This window comes from Aplysia californica, unplaced genomic scaffold (genome assembly GCF_000002075.1).
Source record: "Aplysia californica isolate F4 #8 unplaced genomic scaffold, AplCal3.0 scaffold00228, whole genome shotgun sequence".
In the NCBI taxonomy this organism is placed as follows: domain Eukaryota; kingdom Metazoa; phylum Mollusca; class Gastropoda; order Aplysiida; family Aplysiidae; genus Aplysia; species Aplysia californica.
The window spans coordinates 314310-328808 of NW_004797498.1; the positions used below are offsets into that span (position 1 = coordinate 314310).

Below are 14499 nucleotides of genomic sequence, written 5' to 3' on the forward strand. Positions count from 1 at the left end.
GGGGGGTCTGAATATAAGGACTGTCTATGAACTTAACGTTTTGATCCTTATGTTGACTAGTCGTGAAAATCATGAAAGGCGGTGGGTGGGATGGAGATTAGGGGAAGCGGGAGGGGTGGATAAAAAAACAAACCCAGTTGTCTTGCCGAGTCACACAAGATTATAAAACAGACAGGAGAGTTAATCTTACTGCTGAAAGGATTTGTAAGATTTGTTGTTAAAACATACCACAAATTAATGTCCACAAAGTGTTGAATTTGACACAATGATTGCATGATTCAAGGGGAGTGCCATTACTAGCTTTCTTGAGTTATGGTGTACATAAAGGACAACGTTGTCTCAGGTCTAAAAAGCATAGGTTAAAAGCCTTCACTTAAGATAGTCAAGGCCTCCACACAAGATTATTAAGAGCAAAAGAGAGTCAAAATTAGCTTTAACTGATTGCTTACAATAATGCCTTTGTCTATGAATTATATTCAGCACAGTAATTTTGTTTGATTTTTTTTAACGCACTCCCCCAATGGTTTTAACTATTGAAAAGGTTATAATAATTACAGAAGATTTCTATCCTTTGTCTTTTAAAATGGGATAAAAATGTACAAAATGTATTGATGCGCAAATACTACAGTCTTAATTGATAGCTTGTGTCGTTGGTTTCCTTAGCCCATTAATAATAATGAAGTGTTATCCTCATTGCTCCTCCCTTTGCCTGTCAAGTATTTATTGCTTTCCTTCATCTCTGACCGAAATCACCGCTCATATTCAGGTCGTAACTCATCATTGTTTTGTAAACGCACCAATTAAAATTCGAATTATGAAAGGCTGCGCTCAACATTACACAAAGGTGATCGGACAGTCCCAGAGTACAGGCGCAAAATCGTTCTTGAAAATTCGGATGCACACCTGATAGAATGTCGTCAGGAAAACAAAGCCACCGATGAAATCGCAGTTCAATGTGATTCCATCTAATGCGGTACGTCTTGTTAAATGGCCCTGCCTACCGAATGACGCCTTGTTGTAGTTCGATGTTGGGAGAAATCAATGGCGTCGAAAAGTTCACACCTGGGTGTGATCCTTTCATTGTCTGGCCCGCACCTGAGGCGAACATTGTACCGCTCATCGAGAAATTTAGAGCGGAGATTCTGATGTGATCGTATGTGTATGAGTGTGGATGATCCATGACGTTTTTTTGTTCAGTAATTTGGTAATACATGATCTAAAATGCGGGAACTTCAGACTCCGGAGTGGGATCTTAGGGGTGACTTTTCTGTAATAATTTTTTTTTTTTTTCCTTTAAATTAAACAACGGAATCTTCAGTGAATCGGGATCATAAACGATGGGATCTAAGGCGGAGATTACTATGATAGAACCTGGTAGAGTACTTAGGAGACGCAAACTCTTTCCACCCATCCCCTTTCCTTCATCTTTATTTAACAGAGAAGTTATTCGCCGTTGTTGTTGAGCAGGGCTGGTTTTTTTTTAAAACATGGAGCCGCTAGGACATCTGTATTTTGACACCAGTACTATATAATGAGATAATAAATGGGTTTTAAAACAAAAAATAAGTCAACTGACTCTCTTTATTTCAAGGACCTCAAATTAAGACACTCTAAATTCCTATCTTTAGATTTTAGTGCGAGAGTCGGTCAGCTGCGCAGCGCAGGTTGATCGTAGTTCCGCTGCGAGAGATGGCTTCTGTCATGGGTGCCGTTGCCGCCCACAGAGCATCCTCATAACTGATGGATGTCAAGACAGACTGACAAACAGAGCCATGGACAAAAATAGATCTATAGGCAGACAGAGAGCCATAACAATTATGAGCATTAAAGCTAGGAAGTTAATTCTGATAATACAGTATATATATACTTTTTTCCTCGCATGCCGCTCTTTGTCCGTTGACCATACGAAGCAAGGATAAACGTTAACCTCTGTCATCCTCCCTACTCCCCTCCACTTTTTCTTTTTTTCTTACCACTACTTTTACCACTAGATCTAGATCTAGATATCTACCGCTTCCTCGTTGTCGTCAGGTGATCTCAATGTTGGTCAAAAGAAAGGAACAATTGGGATCTGGAGAAGGAAATGACAAAATAATAGAAAATCAGAAAACAAAAAATGCCACTCATAAGGAGCTATCTGGAAAATAAGATGTGGGTGGTCCTCCTCCTCCTCTTTCTCCATCTGTTCATCTTCCTCATTTTGATCCATCTCTTATTGCAATTTAGAATACTTTCTTTTAAAAAACCCCAACCCAATTCGCATTCAATAAGCAGCAGAGTATTGTAATCACAGAATTCTACACAGTGTAGAATTCTGTGATTGTAATCAATCAACCTATCACAGCATTGGAACCGATCCGAAGAGTTATAGCCTTAAAATTGTTAAAAACTCACAGCTTGCTATTCAAATATTATTATTCTTTATCGGTGGAAAATAATAAATTCACTAATATGTGACAGCGCGCTGTGCCGCAAAAGAAATTGAAGATGAATTTCCCTTTTAAAAAGCTATCACTGGGAAAAATAGCGAGGGAAAAAGCAGCGGCAGTAGATATAATATTATCTTGACCAAGAATACTTTTTAGCCAACAAAGAAAGTTCTTATATTTGTACAAATGGGTGACAGGAGACGACTGGGACATTTTTTCTTCTCAAAACGTCCAAGTAGAGAACTGAGACGTGAACTGTTGTATCAGTGGCGTTTGTTTCAGATCTGGCACTGAACCACGAAGAAGATCGAGAAGCCTGCTCGTGAAATGATATGAAATACGTTGAATAATAATAAAACGAAAAAAATGTTCTACACAAGTAGACCCTTTTCCTTCCGTAAGGGATGTCACTCTGTAACCATTGAAAGAAAAACGGTAAGGTGGAGCAGAATAATATCGTGTGTGTATTGTTTGAATGGTTACAATTTTAAATTAATTACAACATATGACGATATCTTCCGTTGTTTCCTGTAGAAATTATGCTTTTACTTATCTAGATCTATATCTTGGGCGATTTTACAGTTCAAGTTTGTTATGTTATCTCAAGTTTGGGTACTCTACCCCTCCCCCCCACTCTACCCTACTACACTGGCCCTACCTGTATAATCCTGTAACCAACTACAAACTACAGTACTACTATTGTACTAAACTACTCGTCACAACAGCTAGATATCTAGATCTAGAATCTAGATCTAGATCTAGATCTAGATTTAGATCTACATCTAGACTACATTTAGATCTAGATCATATCTCTTTTCTAGATCTAGATCTATCGGTGCTTTTTCGGTAGTTCCCACCCCCCTTATTTGACCTACATCATCTAGATCTAGATCTAGATCTAGATCTAGATCTATACGTTTGATTCGCGGTGAGCTAAGATATCAAACCTTAAAACATTAAATTATGATAAAATTCAGGGGGGCATGCCCCCCTGAAACCCCCCTTCCTATTTTTATTAGGTCAGGGGGGCAAGCCCCCCTGAAACCCCCCTACTCTTGGGGCCAAAACCCGTGAATAACAATTGCGGGGTGGGAACTACCAAAAAAAGCCGATCTATCTACATTGAAAGTGGCTATTCTCACTCGCCCGGAAGTTCTCGCAAGATCAACTCCTGCCCTCTTCTCTCTCTCTCTGTCTCTTTCTGAATACTGTCTATCGGTGTGGACGATCAAATTGACCAAAACAAAGTTAAAAAATGATGTTAAAACACAAAAGTAAATAAATTTGGTTGTCTACAAAGATGCTACGGCTATTTAACTTTTCGAATCGAGCCGAACTACGCGGGTCGCCATTTTGTTTTGCCCGGAAATTCTCGCACTTCTCCTCTCTCTCTTTCTCTCTCTCTTTCCACTGCCCACAGACAAAATTGTATGCTTTTAGTAGGCTACAATTGTAACGGAACGTTTGTTCACGGCACAGAATTCTACAATTTTTCTGTTATCACAGTGCAGAATTATGTGGTTTAGGGTGAACGCAAAATTTGGTGAACGCGCACCGGGTGAGAATAGCCACAAGACTCGCCTGCACTATTCTCACTCCGGGTGAGAATAGAGGTGGCCATCTACATTTAGAGATGTAGATTCTAGATGTAGGCTAGATCTATCTAGACCTAGATCTATATATATATAACAAAAACATTTTTGGCCTGCAAACCTGCACATCCTCTGGCCCGTAGATGTTTTATAATAATGGTCTAATCTAGATCTAGAATCTAGATCTAGAGCATTCTCGGCTATATTGCCAAGGAGGATGATCATTCTAAGACACCATGTGAAGGGACCAGTTTGCGATCAGGGCACCTTACTGCAGTCATCAAGGACACATGCGGCCAGGGAATTGTGATGCGATCACATGGGGATATATATGCGGCCAGGACCTCCCAACATGGTTTGTAGTGTACTGTGGGGCGGGGTTGTTTTTTAAGAAGACGTGCCGGCAGGTTGGCCTCGTGGTTGACGGACTTTGGCCAAAAGGTACAGATCCCGACAGTATGATACTCTTGAGCTTTGGCTTTTTATTGACCATCTTGTGAGATCAAGTGATCAGCCTTCGAAATTACCATCTGTGTACAGTAGGGTGTTACAAAATAAACAACAGGAGTCACTGTAGCGTAGTGGTAAGACACACGCTTCATATGTTGAAGATCCTGGGTTCGAGTCTCATTGGGCCCACATTTTCCCAGAGTTTTATGGCCGGAGCAGCCGTCTCTTATATGACCTTCATGTGTCGAAAGAGACGAAACTACCAACTTGGTGCATACTCGGTAAAGTAGTAATGGGAGAAACAGGTGAGATTAGTGAGAACGAAATAAAAAGCTTAATGATGATCGGCTCATGTTACATTGACGACAATGAACAACTTTGACAGATTAAAAAAACCCACTGAATAAGTAAATAATATCAGGAACTTTGACAGACACCTTCACAAACGACCCAAGCGTATCTTTTCTAAAAAATCAATAATTGTCCCCCTACTCCGGAGTCCAAAATACTCCGCAACGCTCAGGCTTTGAATTAACTTTGGTGACCCCTGCAGACATACTCACATTATGACACGGGATGTGAGCGTGGGCAGGTTCACCGACCGGTCACATTGGCGAGCCTGACAAGCTGAAAATATGACGTTTAATTTGTTAAGTCACAAATTGATTTATTTTATCGGCGACACAGCGTTTATAATTCACAACCTGCATGTCATAAAAGTTGCAAAAATGAACTTACTGACCCTATCGGATTTGGTTTTAATTATTAATTATTTCCTTGGGTCTTTCTCACTGCAATTTACAGATTTCCTCAAATTCCCGGGGCATTCCCGGGTCTCGGCGATTTTTTTTCAAATTTGCGGGGCCTGGTGGTCACCCTGTCAAGAGGTACAAGTGACAGGGCAGTTTCTTCAGACGACACCGAATCTGATGGAGTCAGTCTTGATTGATCTATCACATTGAAGTCAAGAACTACAAACCAGGCTTTCTGAATGCATTTATGTGTAAGCTAAATTGCTGTTAAATGGGCACTGTTAGCAACTGACCATAACAATGCCCTTCTCCAATGGAGTGGACCTTTTGCAGACGTTGCCAATCACAAGAAGTCCCTTTTAAAAAAAAGTGGAATAACTATGTGGCCACCCCCTCCCTGGGTCCCCTTTGTTGTTTTCTTTATGTTAAGAAATTTCACATGATATTTATTCATTACTGCAACACATGAACCTATAATCGAATAAAAAATATGATAAGAAAGCTTTGTAATGACCATGGACAAGTGACCAGTCAAATTTTCACACATAGATATTTTGATAGACTAAATTCTTCTAACCACTGCTGTTCTCAAACTTTGCTGCCTATCGAGACCATCTTTGTTGTAAGCATGTGATTCATGATGCCAGAGCATCATGGGAGCTCGGTTTCCGTTTGGAAAATAAAACAAGACTTGAGTTATTTACTTTATAAGGAAAGTGGCCGCATAGTTCGGCTGGCCGCAGATAATGCCTTTACTCTAGATCTGCGCTCGTCAAAAAAATGAAAGTCAAGAAGCTGGAATTTTTCTGCAGATTTGGGAATTTATAAAAATTTTTTTTTTTTGCTCAACACCTTTCCTCCCAATTAAAGAACATATTTCTGTGTGAAGTTTACTGAAAACATAGATTGAAGGCATAAAATTTGTGAATGTTCAGTTTCCACAGACTCTCAAGCTAAGGAAATAACTCAACTTTGGCAGCCATTTTCTCGCTAATTTATCTCTGAAACCAGTCAACCCCCACCTCCTTCAATCACCAAATATCTTGACTTAAGATAAATGGATATTTTTTCATCAAAAGCAAGGCAAATGGACAGGCTTTACGATGTACCAATAACTCCATATGCTGAAAAATTAACGAGTGCCTGATTCTACTGTGTCGTGACACATCTCTAAATTAACATCTTATTATACTTTTTGGGTAGATCTAGTCACTTTGGCTATTGTTAAGATTCCTGCATTTAATTCCCTTTTGCGTTAGTGTCAGGGTCAGGGTTAGGGTTAGGCCTAGGGTCCAAAGTGAAACATGCCTGAGGCTATGAAAAACGCAAATCAGAATTAAGTGCGGGAATCTTAACAATCGCTACCACTTTTTGTAGAAGAATTATACAATTTGTCTAAAGTCAGTTTTATTGTATTGAGGAGATCACAGGTTCTATTTCTGATGGTTAGCCTCCTAAAGAGAGCGCATCTGATCTTCTGATGTCAATGTCATACATGTCTCTTCTATTCACTGAAATGTTCAGTCTTTTACATATTGCTGTAGTCTGATGGGAAAAATTCCCCATGATGATCCACCCCACATTATTATCCTGCCGTTGATGTTAGATAGTCCCTCCAACTGATCATGTTGCATGGCTACTCCCACTGTTGACCAATAGGTAACAATAAATTTTCAGCTGCTGGTGAGGTAAGCATGTGATCCCTCATAGCCCGTTACCCAGGCCCAGAACTCATACACAAATGGTAAGTGAGAAGAGTGGTCACTTTTTAGCCCATCTGTAACAAAGTAACACACATACATACATGCACAAACACAAACATAATTAATTTTTACACCGTAAGGCCCATGCAACATTGGACTATCTGTCTTCGATCACATCCTACCACCCAGCAGCCACCCTCACATGAGTAGATTCAAGGATGTTTTAGTAGCTTATGCACACTACAGGTAATGTGTGATGATGGGTCTCGATACCAGCAGTGTGCGTATCAGGCTGTGCTGGGGCGAGCCAGGTGGGCTCATGAAACCTGACACTCTTAATGGTTACGGATGTGGTTTTACCATTGTGCATACATGGGGATTTGAATGTGAGACAATTGTGAGGAAAAAATTAATTTTTACAGACGAGCTGTTCGACAAAACCTGAACTTCTGGTTTTCTCAGCGCACGGTGTTGCCAATACAAAAGAAACGGCGGTTCAGTCAGGAAAGGGCATGTTATAAGAGTTATCTGTGATTTTCAGGTTTCTGTGTTCGTATTATCTGTTCCCAGCTGTATTTGAATATTTTATAGAATCACTTTTAAGAGTTTGACAAACGATTTAAAGTTGAATTTAAATGTATCATTCCTTAAAAGAAAAGAGCATTCTTTACACTTCGTACACTACTTTTCTTTCACCCAGTGAGCTATATTTTTTTTTCTTATGACTACAGCTGTTTGTATTTGTTTTATTTAGGTCTTGGCCAAGAAATTCAGAGGCTGAAATAAAGACATAGACCAACAGTGAAGATGGCAGATGTGCATAAACTTGTGTTTTCCATTCTCAAGTTCCTGGGGGACCAAAAAACATCAGGGCAGCTTGATGATGAAGCTGTAGAAAGCCTTGAAGGTATGTGTACATCTCTTTTTGAATGTCTGATCCAAAACTGGATATAATATATGGCTTACTTAGTGATAGTGGTACACTTGCATGAATGCTGTAATAAATGTGCGCTTTTGGATCTGATTTTAGCTTTAGTTTGGGGTTATAGTAGAGATGGGAATATTTATTGGAGGGCCTTTAAGAGTTTATATTTTCTTCACATTTTAGTGCTTGTGAAGTCACGCACTGATACTGAAACTTGTTTCTTTTTAAAAAAAGTTTTAATAGAGGTTTTACGACGCTCGCAACTGCGGAAGGTTGTATGAGCGCCAAGGGGTGGATGTCAACAGCAAAGTCCTTACAGGGAATCAAGCTTATTCTGTTCACCTCTCTAGCTTCAGCAGCACAAAGTCTGCTTCGACTATCAAGGCACCCCGGAAATAGCGGGTATCAAGAGTGACAAACATACTAAAGAAGTAGAGGAAAAATGATGATAGTACAGATTAGGAAAGAAAAAGCAGCAGTTCCCTGTTGCAGTTTAGGCACAGTTATGAGCTTGACATTTATAAATCAGCCATGTACGATTCTTCTGTGCATAAGAACATGTCAATTTCCCCCTTTTGGGAATGGCCTAAAGACACTTCAGTCAGTAGTATTGCCCCGGGGGTAAACTTGTTTCTGACCATTTACTTTCAACTATTTGTTGTATAAGAATAAGATCATAAGTCATAAAGGTTAAGCAAAATTTAGTATAATAAAGCTGATTCTTAAATACAGAATTGCATAGAAAAATTTATGTGAATGGTTTAACTTTTCAGAATGGCACATGAACTCACCATAATTTGTATCGAAACTGAAAAAAAAAAGATGGGAAGAAGCAGAGGCCTGAATATAATAGTTGCCAATTGTTGCTTTAAGTGTGCGTTATGTGTAATTAGTATAGATTGTGAAGCACATAGAGCTTACTGTTGAGCGGGAATTTGCGCTATACAAATGCTAAAAAATTAATTCATTTCTTGAATGTTGTGGGTGATTGGTGGGTGCTCTGGTCTTATCTCCCCTTTTTCTTTTTTATGTTTGTTACTCTCTTGTAACACCTCTAATCTTCTGGCGCTCATATGACCTTATGCAGTTGCGAGCGCCGTGAAACCTCTATTAAAACTAATACTAGCCCCTTGTTGCCAGGGGGTGTGCATTCCTACTGTCAGCACTGATTTTCAGCTTAGCTTTTTAGCCAGGACTGTAGTCTCATCAGTCTCAGTGTCAGTGGACTCGCTGTCTGATTCTGGCCCTCTCATGACATATTCAGACCCTAGGTCTTCAATGGTGTTATCTTCCTCACTCCTATTTCCCTAGTATCCCCATAATTGTGAGCAACTTGGAAATTTAAGTGAAAACTGAAATTTGATGCCCCTTTTCCCTCTTTTTGGTGTTAACGTTGCAAACCTTCTGCACTAAAGACTTAGGACCACATGATTGCTTGGACAAACATGTGATGTCTCAAAGGCAATACTGAATGGCAAATTTTGCTAATTTTCGTGACGTCCATGCTATAGCAGAAAGCTAAAAATGCATTTGGGTGTCATGTATGTCATATTGCAACGAAGGGGTGAGTGGCTCTGAGTGGTTGAAAGCAGAAAGCACTTTCCTCTGCTGAGGGACACTAATTTTCATGCAAACACCCTACTGTATCACACAAAATGGGAATTTTACTGGACATTTTAAAAACAATTACAGTGGAGATTGAAACGCTATTTGTTAAAGTAAAAAGATAGTGAATAAAATGAACCGGTTTCATGGGGAAATCGGATAAAGTGAACCCCAGAATGAGTGAAAGCGAAGAATGGACCAATCGTGCCACTGTCGCCATGCTGTGAAAATAAAATTCTTTGCCTTGGGCATCAGCAGACAATCCCAGCTCGGCGTTGGCGACGGCATTCTCAATCAGAAAGAAAGAGCTCTAGTGTAGGCTCGTCCGCTGTGTTGTCCCCCCACCCCACCTCCACCCATGACCCACCACTGCATGTAGCTACAGTAACTGTTTCTAAGCCTCCACCCTGCCAAAATGGTTTAATAAAACCTCGGATAAAGTGAACACTTTCTTCTGGTCCCAAAGAGTTTACTTTAAGCAGACTCCACTGTAGATAAAAAATTATCCCTCCGATCCCTATCCCTATATGGGTGTGGCTTGAAGTGTTATGGTTTTTACAGTCATGAATTACATTCTGATTTTAGTTATGTGAACTTGCATTGTTGTTTGAATGCAATCTGAACTGTTGTTAGATCTTCCAGTCCATAAAGCTGAGTAAAGATGCTGTAGAATTGGATTGTTCAAATTTTGTTGCTTGTTGCTCACTTCAAACTGGTTTTTTTTGCATTCAATCATCTCTCACTTTTTTTTTCATGTATTACATTTTGCCCGCCCTCTTGGAACTAATGAAATAAGTAACGATTTGTATGCTTTGTAATTTATTAGAGATAATCTGGTTCTTTGCTTTGTTTCAGTGGCCATACAGTGCCTGGAGCAAGTCTACAAAGTCAACACATGTAGTGAAGAGAATGTGCAGAAGTATTCAGTGCAACAGAACTTATTAGATATATTTAATGCACAGCTGAGTGAGGTACGCATGCTCTTTACAAATCAGGAATCGAGTGGAATGATCTATGCAGATTATATTGCTTGTTTGAACTTTTGATTGATGGTTTTATGTAAGTGTAATAGTAAAATTAGTATGAATTCAAAAGTTCAGACTGTGTGGAATAGACCAGTATTAAATGAATCTCTTCTTTCCTAGGGTGAAAGATCAGAATCTGTATTTTCATAGCTTAATTGTTTTTCTTACACGGCAAGTCAATAGCTTCTTTGACTAGTAATCTGTTAATAATTTGAGGGCATAGATGCCCTTAATTTAAAGGCCTCTTTAATTCCTTTTTCCCCTGTAAGAAAATATTGTTAAGGAGAAGCAAACAACTGATTCATTGATTTATTATTCAGCTCATGAAATTCAAATTTTTGTAGTTTAGCAACTTCAAAACCAGTAATCGTTGAGAGTTCATCTTTTGACATAATGTGTTTTGTGATGCAGTAATCGAGTACAGCTAAAAAAAAAGGGATTTTGCAAGAAGTGGCGGATGATTTAGTCGCACAGTGGTAAAATTGCATCTTACATGCTTTTGATGTGTGACAGTAGATAAACTTTCTCATCTGGTCATCTTTTTACAAGGATGGCAATGAGTGCCTTACTTCTGACTTCTCTTAAGGGAAGACCCGAGTGGCCGATCCCAGACAATATCAATAACATTTTTCAAACCATCCGACTTTTGTTTTTTATCCTTTGACATCTGTTCTACCGTGTCACGATGACGGAACTGTTGAAAAAACACTCTAAATTGCGGAAAAGAGTGTTTGAAAAGTGCAAAATGCGCTAAAATTCCTTTAAAAAATCCCTGTTTTTTCTGTTTTTCTCAAAGCTTGAGAGGTTAGCAGAGTAAGTCTGAATCCCAGTAAGGACTTCTCTGTTGACATCCACCCCTTGGCACTCAAATGACCTTATGCAGTTGCGAGCGCTGTAAAACCTCTACAACCCCAATACCACTTGTCACATGGATAGTTTGAGTGTTTACTTCTTTACCATCCCAATTTTGTTTCTATTTGTCTTGCTTTTCCCCAGCACTAAACGTGTGGTAGTTATTGTGTTGATGATAATAATAAATGATATTATAATGTATGATATGTATACAGTGCTCGACCCCGATTAAAGAACACAGGCTGTGAGTGCTGTACAGATACAATAACAATGCATAAACAGTACGTTGTGTTCTGACTAAAAATCTATTTATGTCTCACTAATCTAAAAGCAGAAATGACTTAAGCAGACAGGTGAATGAATTAAAATATTTGATCTCTCCAAACGTGCAAACAAAGCATTCCAGATCTTGGGACCACAATATATAAATGCCGTTTCGTCCATTCTTTTAAGTTTCATGGTAAAACTAATTTCTTTCTATCAGCTGATAACCTTAAACTTTAAGTTGGAAAGTACACTTTCAGCAGATTTGATAAATATAATGACTCATTTTCATTTAAGCATATGCAGAATGATGTGCTTCTGTTTTTTTGCGTATATTAGATACATATGTGTAGAAGTTGAGGGGATTTTTTTAAAAAGGTATAACTTCATGTCATGTGCGTCATTGTTCTTTTTGCAGACTGAATCTGACATGGCCTCTCTCTCATTACACGAAGCAAGTCCGGACCAGAAAGAGGAGGCAGAGAGATTGAAAAATAAAGGTAGCTGTGCTCTTCAGGCATTGAGACACTTATTCGGGGCTCACCTAATTTTGAGGGATTTGTAGAACAGCAGCGACAGTTTTGGTCCTATTTCTGTGATTTTCTACCAATGTGGCACAATGTTTAGTTTATCACCTCAAGATCAGCTTTGTTTTTCGGTTTCACAATCGTATCTGAGTTAGCGGGAAATGACTGTTTTGTACAGAAAAGTGACAGTGCTTTCCTATAGCCTGAAAAGTATGGATACTGATATCCTTGAGACTCTTCAAACTCTTAAATCATTCAGTACTGACCTTGGTAGGATATGTTTGTTTTTAGTGCCATGGATTCTTGGCTGGCTTGTGTTTTTTTGACAACTTTACTTGCAGGACGTTCTTTGTTTCTAATCTTTTTTTTGTCTGTGTTCCTTACTTTGTTTCCATCTGAATCGAAAATATTCACATGGGTACAGGGTTGGTGATTTTTTTGATTTTTTAAATAAAAATTTAAAAAATCGATTTTAACAATTTAAATCTGATTTTTCATAATTTTTAAATAAAAAAAAAAAATTCGACATAATTTTGGGTTTTTGGTGGCTAAAAGTATGTTCTTTTATTGCAAAATGCATTGTCTTTATTTTAACTAATGGTTAATTTAAGCAACTGCAAAAGAAAGCCTTAAAATTCTGCTATATCAGTGAATTATGGCTACAGACAAAAAATGAAGAAAATATCAGTCTAAAAGGAAGGGGGGGGGGATAATTATGCATAGATAAACTTGCATTTTATTACAGTATGTGTATGTGTGTGTGTGCGCGCGCTTGTGTTTGTCTAAAAAGAAGAAGAAAATGCTAATTTCAATTATGAAAAAAAAAGTAAATTGAATACTGTATTATTTTACAGTGACAGGGGGGAAAGCAGACTTTTAAGCATGATTATATTAGTCTACTAAACCTTTATATCTGTTTTATAAAACCAAGGAAAGGAATTCTGAATGTTTAAAGATGTAAAAACAGAATACATTAAAAAAAAAAGTGAGTTTTATTTTTAGAATCAAGTTGATTTAAACAACAAAAAAATCAACTGATTTAAGTCAACCCAACCCTGATTTCAATTATGAAAAAAAAAAGTAACTTGAATACTGTATTATTTTACAGTGACAGGGGGGGAAACAGACTTTTAAGCACGATTATATTAGTCTACTAAAACTTATATCTGTTCAAGAAAACCAAGGAAAGGAATTCTGAATGTTTAAATATCTAAAAACTGAATACATTTTAAAAAAATGATTTAAATCACTGATTTTTATTATAAAAATCAAATTGATTAAAATAAAAAAAATCAACTGATTCAAATCAACCCAGCTCTGATTTCAATTATGGAAAAAAAAGTAAATTGAATACTGTATTATTTTACAGTGAAAGGGGGGAAGCAGACTTTTAAGCATGATTATATTAGATCTAGTCTACTAAACCTTATATCTGTTTTATGAAACCAAGGAAAGGAATTGTGAATGTTGAAATATGTTAAAAACTGAATAAAAATTTAAATCACTGATTTTTATTTAAAAAATCAAGTTGATTTAAATTTAAAAAATCAACTGATTTAAATCGACCTGATTTAAATCAACCCAACCCTGCATGGGTAGTTATGGGGAACCTCTGGTAGCACCCCCCCCCCCTCATTACTTTATAACCATTATCATGTCAGTGTCCTTCTCTTTAACTTAAACATGGTAGTATTTGCAATAATTGGCAATTTTTTCCCCAGGAAATGAATTCATGAAATCAGAAAAGTATTCAGATGCTCTTGAAAGCTACTCCCAAGCTATCAGGCTTGACCCAAGGAATGCAGTATATTTCTGCAACAGGTAAGAGACTGTTTCATGGTCCTAGTACATACCCAAAGGTTATAATGATCTATTGCTTTCCATGCTGTAGTAAAGTTGGGTGATATAGCTAGGCCATCAAATCAGCTTGCAGAGGTTATTAATGCAATGTAATGCTTGCTATAAGACGTTATGATATACGATAATGTGCACAAGGAATTTTTTAAACACTCATTTCCATCACATCATTTATAATTATAATTGACTGCCAACAAGTCTATTTTTAAATGGAATTGGGTTTGAAACACATCTCAGCTGCGTTTCACTTTGTCCTCAATTGACTGCTTTATTTTCTCCATGATATCATTTTTAGTGTGGAAGTCTGATGGTGCTTTAACTCTTTCTGTATCAAGTACTGATATATCACTGTCGTTCTTTTACGCTTTGCAGTTATGCTTATCGATCTTGGTTCAAGAAGAGTTAAGCCAATGACAGTGCAGCTCTTCTGCTAATGGGATGCCATTTGTACATCAATACTGATACCTTTGTGTTGATTTCTTTCCTCAATATTTACAATGCGCTCTTTCATGCAGATC

General features: G+C 37.9%; 1 protein-coding gene across 2 annotated transcripts in view; it reads left to right on the forward strand.

The window, feature by feature from the left end:
* Nucleotides 1-2827: 2827 nt before the first annotated feature.
* Nucleotides 2828-14499, forward strand: part of LOC101857028 (small glutamine-rich tetratricopeptide repeat-containing protein alpha) — a 31125-nt gene continuing 19453 nt past the window's right edge. The window contains exons 1-5 of one of the 2 annotated variants that reach the window (XM_035970160.1): nt 2828-2864; nt 7681-7833; nt 10312-10427; nt 12016-12097; nt 13846-13945. In XM_035970160.1, the coding sequence (XP_035826053.1) occupies nt 7734-7833; nt 10312-10427; nt 12016-12097; nt 13846-13945 (398 nt within the window). In that variant the 5' untranslated portion in view covers nt 2828-2864; nt 7681-7733. Of the gene's footprint in view, nt 2865-6900; nt 6968-7680; nt 7834-10311; nt 10428-12015; nt 12098-13845; nt 13946-14499 lie in introns of those variants that run through there. The other variant, XM_035970161.1, reaches the window with a different exon arrangement.